This window comes from Myotis nattereri (assembly GCF_964212035.1).
Source record: "Myotis nattereri genome assembly, chromosome: 6".
NCBI lineage: Eukaryota > Metazoa > Chordata > Mammalia > Chiroptera > Vespertilionidae > Myotis > Myotis nattereri.
In genome coordinates this window covers 56,493,036-56,505,038 of record NC_138081.1, presented here as the reverse complement: position 1 = coordinate 56,505,038, position 12,003 = coordinate 56,493,036, and the positions used below count along the sequence as shown (strand labels likewise).

At 35.5% G+C, this 12,003-nt stretch overlaps 1 protein-coding gene across 1 annotated transcript in view; it reads left to right on the top strand.

The window, feature by feature from the left end:
• The window catches only part of ASCC3 (activating signal cointegrator 1 complex subunit 3), a 257,401-nt gene that overhangs the window by 45,131 nt on the left and 200,267 nt on the right, over positions 1 to 12,003 (top strand). Inside the window, exons 6-8 of the mRNA XM_081093991.1 lie at positions 5,640 to 5,847; positions 6,528 to 6,669; positions 7,251 to 7,376. Coding sequence (XP_080950117.1) covers positions 5,640 to 5,847; positions 6,528 to 6,669; positions 7,251 to 7,376 — 476 coding nt within the window. The remainder of the gene's footprint in view (positions 1 to 5,639; positions 5,848 to 6,527; positions 6,670 to 7,250; positions 7,377 to 12,003) is intronic.

Sequence of the window (12,003 nt, the reverse complement as noted above, 5' to 3'; positions counted from 1 at the left end):
CCCGGTGCACGAAATTCGTGCACTGGGTGTGTGTGTTGGGGGGAGTGTCCCTCAGCCCAGCCTGCTCCCTCTCACATACTGGGAGCCCTCAGGCATTGACCCCCATCACCCTCCAATCACAGGATTGGCCCCTTGCCCAGGCCTGATGCCTCTGACAGAGGCGTCAGGCCTGGGCAGAGGACCCTCATTTTCCCCCCATCACTGGTTCTGCCCCCAGCCCAGGCCTGATGCCTCTGGCCCAGGCATCAGGCCTGGGCAGGGGACCCCCAGACCCCTCCGATTGCTGGCTATGCCCCTTGCCCAGGCCTGATGCCTCGGCCAGAGGTGTAGACCCCCATCACCCTCTGATCACCTGATCAGCCCCTTGCCCAGGCCTGACGCCTCTGCCAGAGGTGTCAGGCTTGGACAGGGGACCCCCATCTCCCCCCGATCACTGGCTCTGGCCCCCGCCTAGGCCTGAGGCCTCTGGCCCAGGAATCATGCCTGGGCAGGGGACTCCCATCTCCCTCTGATCGCTTGCTCCACCCCCCGCCCAAGCCTGATGCCTCTAACCCAGGCTTCAGGCCTGGGCAAGGGGACCATTATATCCCCCCAATCCCCAGCTCCGCCCCCCACCCAGGCCTGATGCCTCAGCCAGAGGAGTTGACCCTCATCACCCTCCGATCACCAATCACCGGATCGGCCCCTTGACCAGGCCTGAGGCCTCCGGCAGAGGTGTCAGGTCTGGGCAGGGCACCCCCAGCTCCCTGCGGTTGCACGCTCCGCCCCTGCCCAGGCCTAACGCCTCTGGCCTAGGCATCCAGCCCGGGCAGCGGGACCCGCAGCTGCAGCGGCCCCGCGATCGTGGGCTCCACTTTAGGCCCAGGCAAGGGACCCCTAGCTCCCGGGACTGCCAGCTTCGACCGCGCCCAGCTCCCATCGCTGGCTCCACCCCTACTTCCTGCTATCACTGGCCAGGGCGGCAAAGGCGCCTGATTCTCCGATCATGGCTGGGGGCAGGGCAAAGGCGGCCCCAGGGCCGCCTTTGCCCTGCCCCCCAGCTCTTAGCTCCCCCCTGGGTTTCAGATCACTGTCAGTGGCAGGGGGCTTCTTCCTGCTTTCCCTTTCGCCTCCCTGCATTGTGCCTACATATGCAAATTAACCGCCATCTTGTTGGCAGTTAACTGCCAATCTTAGTTGGCAGTTAACTGCCAATCATAGTTGGCAGTTAATTTGCATATAGTCCTGATTAGCCAATGAAAAGGGTATCGTCGTACGCCAATTACCATTTTTCTCTTTTATTAGTGTAGATATGACATAGGTTTTCTTTTTAGCAGAAGATTTAAATAGACAAACATTTTTTAAAAGCAAATACATATAGCCATTAGTATGGGCTAAGTAATGTTATAATTTCTTCCCAACTGTTTATTTTGAAAACTTTCAAACCTGTCTAAAGGTACAGGGATTGTACAATGAACATGCCCTTTATGTAGATTTACCAGTTGTTAACATTTTGCTTCCCCTACCCCTCTTTGTCTTCCTCTCTTCTCATAATTCTCTACATACATGTATGAGCACACACACCCCTACATTTAAATTTTTTGCTGAACAATGACTAGAAGTTGCAGACATCCTGATAATTCAATATAAAATCTTAAGCATACATGCAAGGAAGCAAGTCTCCTACTTAACTGCAATAGTTACCACACTTAGCGAATTGAACATTTATATTGCCATGTATTACGTTATTGTTAAACCCCAGAGAGTTGTCTAGGGAGCCAAAACTATTAACATGCCTGACTTACTCTGGCACAACTGATGCCAAACTTAGGTTTTAATGATAATCAGGAAAACATTTCTGCTCTATTTCTGAAAGTTTCTTGACAGCCTTATAAGCAGTTTGGAATTTTTAAAAAGTGTATGAGCATAAGAAATGAAACACTCTTTTTCAAACTCATCAACACTTATCCTTCTATATTATGCCACCTTTTCCTCACATTTATGAGTATGGCACTAAAAGGAAATTATAAAATCAGCCTGGATTTACATCCAACATTTCTTATTGATTTCCTTTATCCTGTACTTTGATTACTGATAGTTTCCTTGAGCTGCTTGGAGATTTGTAGAAACTTTGAAGAATTGGTATTAATTATTTTGTATTTCTATAGGTCTTTGGTTCTTTAAGTGTATGGAATACTTATAAACTGCCTTCATTTAACAGGACTCCCACCTAGTGCTTCATCCAGCACTGCAGTAAGCCAGTGGGGTATAGGGATATTAAAAATAAGTATCTGCCAGAGGAAAAAGCATGAGTTTAAATATTTAGTCTTGTGATAAAAATTCTAAGAATTTGGTGTTCATTTTTGTCAACCTTCTATTTGTTATATAGAGATAGTTATTGACTCTACCTTTTAAAATTAATCCAACTTTTATTTTTATTTTTCAATTACAGTTGATAGTCAATATTATGTTTCAGGTATATTTACCTTTTAATAGTGTAATTTATTAACAAAATGTTTAAAAATCAGTCCAGCTCACATATTGTTTAGGAAGCTGTAGATGATGAATTAGTGTTATTTTACAATTTCCTTATATCAATTTTTGTATAACATTTATACACAAAACTCATTTTATTAGGGTCACTTTTTAGATGCAACACACTTTTTAACCCATCAGTCTGCCCTGAAATATTTTCTACTCTTCTCAAACTGCTTTTCCTCTTTTATTCTGTGCTGGATCATTAGCAATGTTGCTAATATCTAAGAATAATCATTACACTATAGAAAATTGAGGTCATTTAAACTAATAGACTTTAGCCTTTTCTAAGGACTGTGGTAAAGAAGCTGACAACCCACATATTTTACGGGTTTCTTTTTGTTTTCTAAGTAGAATTTTTTTCTGTACATGCGTTAAACATGATTCTCTCTAGTTTTGTTTTGGTGGGGGGCGGGGGAGGGTGCGGATGCAGTACTCTTGAAGAAAAGATTCTTTGGACCCTTGTTACTTTATCCATTTCTTATCCATTTCTATCTTTTGATATACTTTGTGTTAATGAGCCTTCAAAATTCTCTAAAAAATACCAAGTTATATTTGTTATATTTATTAAGCTACCTTAGTATGACAAAAACATTCCATTCTTTTTTTCGTCTCTCAAATTGTGGTCTTAGCAATAGCTTAATGCCATGTAGCAATTTTTAGCTTTCATACTGATTTTCTTTTAATGTTTTTATCCAGATATACACCACCCTACTTTATCTCTGTTCTCTTATAACCAGGAAATGTAAAGTAAGGGAGAAGTAGGTGTGCATAGTGTACTGACTGCTAACCTGAGCCTGGTTGTAATTACATTCTGTTTTCAGGACTGATGTAGAGACTGCTTAGTACAGGGTGTATTATAAAATAAATTTCAAGTTAGCTCATGCTCTCAAGTGAAAGTGGTTTGAATAATTGTACAAGACGTTTTTTGTCATATTCTAAAAAGATATAAGCTTCTACATTGTTCTTTAGTAAAATTTTATGTTAGAAATCCTGTTTAGCTTGTTGATTTCTACTTGTCAGTCTCTACCATCACTTAACCCATCAAGGTGAACCATGCTGTTAAGCATTTCCTGCTCTTCAACTTGATTTTTTATTTCCCTACTAGAGGCCTGGTGCACCCTCTCACGGGGTGGGAGGTGCCCTCAGCCCAGCCTGCATCCTCTCGCAGTCTGGGACCCCTTGGGGAATGTCCACCTGCCAGCTTAGGCCCGCTTCCCCGCTTCCCCGAGGGATCCTTAGTGCTGCTGTGGAGGTGGGAGAGGCTCCCGCTACCACCGCTTTGCTTGCCAGCCAGGAGCCGGCTTCTGGCTGAGCAGCACTCCCCCTGTGGGAGCACACTGACCACCAGGGGGCAACTCCTGCATTGAGCGTCTACCCCCTGGTGGTTAGTGCATGTCATAGCAACCAGTCGTTCTGCCTTTTGGTTGATTTGCATATTAGGGTTTATGATATAGGATTATGTTCAATCTCACAGGACACATATTCTGTACATTCTGGTTGTGGCTTTATAGTGCTATTCTTGAGGTAGACATTTTCTTCTTTTAATTTCCTTATTTATAAAATCACAAGTGTGTATAATAGGATTTTGTTACTATCACATTTGTTTAAAATATTAATAACATTAATGTAGCATTTAGTATGTCACCAAAAGTATTCAGTTTCACACACAACATCTTTAACATTCATTTTTAATAAGTGGATGGCATTAGTTGTGTTTTTAAAAATTCTACTTAATATCTAATTGTGTGACCTTGCAATTTAATTTTCTTTTAGTTCAGAGTACATGTGGAAACTTAGAATGCTGCATTCTTTTTCTAACACTGAGTTAGTGGGTTATAAATTCAATGATTAAAATAGGTTTATGAGACTTACTTAGAAAGTAAGATATGTAAGATGTAGATACTTTTTTTAGAACTGTAAAATGTAGTAGTCCTAATGTATTTAGATGAGATTATATCTTATTTTATAATTTTGAGATGTAATGAATCTTTATTTCTCACTTTCCTTTTTGAGACTTATAAAAAGCCATTATACATAGAGGTGTTTTTTTTCATGTGATTGAGAGTTAAAATGACTTATTCAAAATCATGTAATGAAGTAGTGACAAATATCTGAGAATAGTGAAGATTTGACTTAAGATGAACTTAGAAAGCTGATTTTCCCATTTTAATGCTATGTTTAATTCCTTCCTTGTTCTGTATTAGATCTTGGAATTTGATAAAATACCTTGCACTATGCTGCTCCTTCAGAATATGAACCAAGTCGCATTCTTCATCGTCTTCCTAGCTTAGTAGCAGTGCCTGGAGCTTAGTAGGTCCTCAATACAATAATGTGTATTGACGTGAATTGCTTTCAGCAACATTCCTGTTAGTTTCTTTAGGGCTGTAGTGAGCCAAGATACTACTACTTCGAAAGATTTAATTAAGCACAGAAGGTAATCCTGTGGAAGAAAAACTTTACTGAGTTGACCAAACCAAAGGTTTAAATTGTAACTTGTAAACACTGAGCTTTGATTGACCTGGTTCCTTAGTGGTTCTGGCTTTCTTCCATTTTATTTTTTTAAACTTGTATTTCCATGAAAAAGTGGACCATCCTCTTTTTTCATTTACCTTGGTTATCTTCTAACTATGTCCTGAGCTAATATTAACAAATTTTCTTTCATGTATAAATAAGTAGTAACATATGAATAACTTAACACAGTCAGGCCTATTACATTGGGAAAACATCTAATGTGTAAAGAATATCTTTATTTGATTATTATGCTAATAGGAAATGCCAATTAGTATTGATAATTATTATGTTTATTGAAATTACATGCAGAGAACTTATTTCAAAATTATAAAATTGAATTTTAGCTTCTGATATTACATGTAAGAATTTATAACATTAAACTGTTTAGTCTATAGGAAGAAAATATCTGCTGATTTTTCTTAAGCTACTATGCAATATCATTTAGATATTGTGATTTTTAAAAACGTTCCTTAAAACATACAAATGAATGTGCCAGTTTTAAAAAAAATGAATTGTTAGAGCATTGTGCGTTCTTAGGTTTTGGTGAGGAGGAAAATGGTGTTAATAAAAGTTAAATTTGCCAAACATGATGTTTTAAATTTGTTTTGTAGACAATTGCAAGAAAATTTTAGGAGAAAATGCTAAACCCAATTATGGATGTCAAGTCACTATTCAGTCTGAACAAGAAAAGCAGTTAATGAAACAATATCGTCGAGAAGAAAAAAGAAATGCAAGACGAGAAAAAAAGGCTGGAGAAGATGGTGAAATTTCCGGAGAAGGACTTACATGCTTCGATCCTAAGGAATTGCGGATACAAAGGTAATAAAAGCCAGCAGCTGAAAAATAAATGCTCGTGTTGTAATTGCTACTTTTATATATCATTATCATTTTTTAGTTTAGCTTCAAATTTATATTATTCTTCTAGTCACGTTTTCTTACAAGAATAGAATTTTGTTATATTAAAAAATAATTTTATGGGGTAAGAAAGCAGTGATCTGCTTAATTAGAATGTTCTTGTTGCTTCTAGATAGGTGAGAAATTTAGATTATAGAAGTAAACTATTTTTAGGCACTGTGCACACACCACTAGGTTAATATTTATGAAGTCTACACAATTTTTTTGAGTTATTTGTTTCTTTTCCTAGCTTAATGAATGCTTTTTACCTGTTATTATTTAGAAGTAGAAAGGAGAAAAATTAAATGAAGGCATTATTAAACTTGATCTTTAAATATTGAAACCCATTTTTAATTTATAAACATCTTTGGATTGTGACAAACAAAATTATAAATATGATGTTACCTAAAAATGTGTTGACTCCTGTGGGATTTCACAGAAAATTTTGGGATTGCTAATATCCTCCTTTGTATAGTTTAATTTCTTCTCCTTTATAATGAAAGGCTACCTGAAATAGTTTTTAATAGTGATCTTGAGTTAATACTGTATACTCTTTGTTGCAAGATAAAAATTTCAGAGTTAGCCTATTGTTTTTGTATTTAAAGGGAGCAGGCACTTCTGAATGCTAGAAATGTTCCAATTCTGAGCAGGCAGAGGGACATGGACTTTGAAAAAATACGTTATCCCCATGTTTATGATTCCCAGGCTGAAGCCATGAAAACATCAGCATTCATTGCTGGTGCAAAGGTATGTCACTGGTGTTTAACCACTCTGGGATAATGCATCTACTGTGAGGAAATGACACATAGATTTTCCCTGTTTCCTTTATTACTCTAATACTGGTGGACTATACTAAGCTAAATTATGTTTAAAAATACTGTGGAAAATGAAATATGTAGTGTATGTAAAGTTCTTCACACATAGCAGATATGCAAAAAATATCTTTTCTCCTCCCTTTCATTATATGCAACTTTTTTTTTATTTTAGCAAATGCATTGCTTTGTGATTAAACTTTACACTATATATTGGATATTTTTCCTTCCTTTGTGAGTACATTGGTCTTCCAGAATAACATCTAATTAATGTATACTTTAAGATTCATCAACATAATATGGTTCATATGTTATATGAGATACCTAATACATGAATGCTTTGTGTGTATATGGTTGTTTTCTTTTGTTTGTTTGTTTACCCTTCCTTTTTCTTTAAAGTAGCTAAATTTATTTTTCAGTGCTGTGTGGTAAAGCCAGTAGTGTTCTCTCTCTCTCTAAAGAATATTTATTATAGAGCATTTATTTTTGTTGAATTTTAATTTTTGATGTTTATAGATGATTTTGCCAGAAGGAATCCAAAGAGAGAATAACAAGATGTATGAAGAAGTAAAAATTCCCCACAGTGAACCAATGCCAGTTGGTTTTGAGGAAAAACCAGTTTATATCCAAGACTTAGATGAGGTGAGATGCTCATTTTATAGAGTTAATATTTTTGATGCTTGGTATGTTTATGAATGGATTTGAATTGGAAAAATTCTTTTTCAAGGTCAGTTAGCTAATACAATAAAGAGACATAGGCAGTTGGTTACTAAAGATGTATAGTAGGAGAGTTTAAATTTTAAGAACTGCATATGTACGTACATTCCTTTATACATTAAACATATATGTACATTTCTGTGTACATATTTCTATATTTCATGTTTATTTGGGTTCTTTCAACTAATATTTGATTCAACCTATATAAATTGACTTAAATAAAATGGTTTAAAGGTTTATGTGTTGTATTGACATATCAAATGGTCAATCTATAATAAAGTGTAACAATTTTTGTGGAAGGGGGGACTATTTTATTTATTTCCCCTCAGGTTGTAAATAATTTCAGACCTATGGTAAAGTTGTGTGAATTGAATTCTCCACATACCCTCTGTCTGTCTCAATTTACCAGTTGTTAAAATTTTGCCATTTTTTCTTTATTTCAAAATAAAACATTTCTTAATTTAGTTCAAAGTATATAATATTATTTAAAGTTAATCTTTTCTATTACCAAAGTGAAGTTGCTTTGTTTTTATATGAGTAGTCATTCAGAAATATCATATCCTATAGGCAAGCAAAAAGAGCAGCATAAAGTATAATGACAGCCAGTCAAAATTGACACCATTCTATATATATGTGGGTGTATGTATTTTGTTCTACAAAAGTTGAATTATATAATATACATTTTTGTGTGTTTGTATATCCTTACATATATCTTTCTATGTCAATAGGCATAAATTTTTAGCATTATTTTTACTCACCATACAGTATTCCATTTTATGCCGTTATTACAATTCTTTATTGTTACAATTTTAAGTTCTTTTCTAAAATAAATTTTTATAGTAGACCAAAATTGTAATTAAACTTTTATTAGTGGGTTTCATTCTGTGTATTAGAATTACTTGTATAACTTTTCAAAATCCAAATGTTTTGGCCCATACTAGTATTTAGTTATAATTTCTTGGGAGGGGCCAAGATATCTATATTTTGAAGATGGTATTGACACTCTGTAGGTGATTTTGAAATGCAGCCAGGGCTGAGAGCCTATGGAATTAAATAATTATATGCATAATTTTTTAAATCTTACCAGTCCTTATAAGCATTATCATTAAGATTTATTTCATTTTCTATACTCAGTACTATACTTTTTTATGTAAAAGCATTGACATTCATTGTCTATATAATGAATTAATCAGGCTTCTTATTTTTCTTTCATACTTATTTCTAAGTAAGTTTTCATTCATGTTTATTTCTGTAAAGGGGCAGATAGTAATTATTTTAGGCTTTGTAGACCACATAGGGTCTCTGTTTCATAGTTATTATTTTCTTCCTTTTTATTAAAATATATTTTCAAAATATAGTAACCATTCTTAGTTTATAGGCCATAAAAAATTAAAATATATATGGGCCTCTGGTCACATTTGGCCCTTTAGCCCTAGTTGCTGTTCCTTGCTCTATCTTCTTAAACATTCGGTCATTTGTGGTATTTCTGGATTGATTTTAATTAATAAATATTTTTTATTTTACTTCCATACCCCAAGTATAAGAAACTTGTTCTCAAAGCATTGGCCTCCTCTGCAAACCCTCAGCTGAGTTCCTCTCCAGCAGTCTTTGGGTCCTTATTTTACTCTTTTGTTTAGTGGGTGTAGTATATTTGGAACCCTTCCAAGTGAGCTTCAGATCTCATGTGGGGAAGTAAGTAGTACATTCTAATTTAAGAAAGCAATTTATAAGTCCCCAATAAAAATAATTCTGAGATTATTTTATGGAAATGAGTTAAGGACATCAAATTGTATATTTAAAATATAAATTTTTAAATGTACCAATTTAAGTAGGTATTTCTAAATTTTTGTTCTTTAGGAAAGCAATACCTTGCATGTCATTAAGCATTGGAATACTGGAATACACACACATACAAATTTGTCTGTTGAACTGACTGTTCTAAATAAGTCATTAATACTTTCATTTATATAACATGTTTTTACTATGTTACTTATATTAAATGAAATCTTGACCTGATCTCATAATAAATAATTCAAATACGGTTAGATTGAGTGCAAGTGGATCAATTTCCTTGAGGGTTCTGTTGGTGAAACTTTCTTGTTTAAGGAGATGTACATTTAAAATGACATTCTTGCTTTATTTAATTAGTTTTGGAAAGTTTAAACTCATGTACTGTAAAGTGTAAATTAAAAAATTACCTATAATTTAATATCTGTAACATTTTGTGAGCTTGACCATATTAAGTCCAAACACTTTACTCTCTTTAAAAGATTTCAGGCAAGCTGGTGGAAATAATTTAAAGGTTAAAGTCAGAGCTGAAACCAGTTATTGCCGTAAATATCAGCCAAGAAACTGAAAATGACATTTTCTATGTGGGATTCAACAGAATTTGACATAGACTCTTTGGCATCTGTTTTATTGCCATGATTAGAAGTGCAGGTGTTTATTCTAAGGCAGGTCCCACAATTTGGGACAAGTAGACAGCAGTGCCAATGAAATAAGCTACAACACTTATAGTGACATCCTGGAGGGATACATACTTAGTATAGCACACGTCAGTATGAGTTCACCTCCCTTATGAAAATAATGTATTAAGGTCATAGAAAGTACAGGATTGTTCGCTTTTCACTTCTGCTTTAAGCCTCTGAAGTTTGTATACGTAATTATACTGGTTTTGTGAAACCAGGCCTCACTTATCATTGTGTTTCTGTCTAAAGCAAACCAAACCTAGCCCAATCAAACCCATAGCTTTGCTCCAACCATGTCGTTTACTGTCTTCTTGCAACTGTGAATGTGACTTGGCATAGCAACTTGATGAAGGTGTTTCAGAGTGACATCTGACAAATTGAATTATTATTAAGAGTGTGCTGGTAGAAACGTGTGCAATTTTGTTGGTTTATCAGTAGAGTTTGTTATGATTGTGAAGCCAAAGTTTTGTCTTTTAAATCTCCTCATGAGACTTCTTTAGTTTTCCTTAGCATTCAAGCCTTAACTCATACCTGGGAAATTAGTGTCCTCTTGACTCACATTATACTTTAAGTTCTCATAAAACGTGATATTGCTGTTGTTTGTTTTTTCTCTCCTTGTGTTTTTCTCTTCAAGGACAGGCAGTAATAGCTTTTTATTTATCATTTTGTCATCAGGGAGGGGGTATAGAAGGGCCATCTATTTATTTAGTTGGGGTTTTGTTATCATTATGCTTCTTGGCTGGAATGTTTTCAGTATGAGAGAATTTTTAAGAATTGACATTTGTGGGCATGTTAAGTATTTTTGGTTACACTTTTAAATGGTGTAAATGCATTCCATTAAATAATATGAAAGATTTATGAATTATGCATTGCAATTTCTTATTGCTTTTTTGTATGTAATAAAATATGGCTCGATTTCATTTTACAAAATAACTCATCTTATTTTCACAAAATCTTACAATCTCACTTCTTTCAAAGATTTAATAGTAGATTACTCTCCTGAGGTCTTTTGTTGCTAAAACATAATTTCCTCCGCCCAGATTGTCTGATTCAAAATGAATTATTGTCATGAAACATTAAAGCACACAAATCTTTAGTAAAGAGAAATCAACAGTGGCCATGCACTTCTTGTCTCTTAATTAACAGAATGTAGTAATTTCTCAGTGCTTTTTCAAGTGAGAGTACATATTGGAAATTTGGTGTTTGGTAAAGATGTAGGACTCTTTTTATGCCATAATGAAAAACAAGATGAATCAGGTATTTGGAGTTTACATTAAAATATTAGATATTTATACCTATAAAGCAATAAATCATTGTTTTTAAAACATTAAGACAATATTGAATTATAGATCTCCTTTTGTTTATAAAATCATTCACTATAAAAATATAGTATCTAAAATGTAATAGAAAGTGAAAGTTTCTTTATAATCCCAGTTCCAGTGGAACAGTCTGACATATGTATCTTTTCATATCTTTTTGTATTAAACTATATTTAATTCGTTATTTTACTATTCTGTGGCATACCTTTTTTTAAAAAAATACATTTTATTGATTTTTTAAAGAGGGGAAGGGTGAGGGATAGAGAGTTAGAAACATCAATGAGAGAGAAACATCAATCAGCTGCCTCCTGCACACTCCCTACTGGTACATGCCCTTGACTGGAATCGAACCTGGGACCCTTCAGTCCACAGGCCGACGCTCTATCCACTGAGCCAAACCCGTCAGGGCTGTGGCATACCTTTTTTATTTTCAGATACATTTACCTAATAACATAGGTATATCTTTTTCTATTTTTTTTTTTTTTTTAGAATTTCCATTTCTTTTTTTTTCTTTTTCTTTTTTATTAAATCTTTATTGTTCAGATTATTACATTTGTTCCTCTTCCCCCCCCCCCCATAACTCCCCTCCTCCCAGTTTCCGCCCCACACTCCGCCCTCACTCCCCACCCACTGTCCTCATCCATAGGTGCACGATTTTTGTCCAGTCTCTTCCCGCATCTCCCACACCCCTTTCCCCCCCAAGAATAGTCAGTCCATTCCCTTTCTATGTCCCTGATTCTATTATAATCACCAGTTCATTCTGTT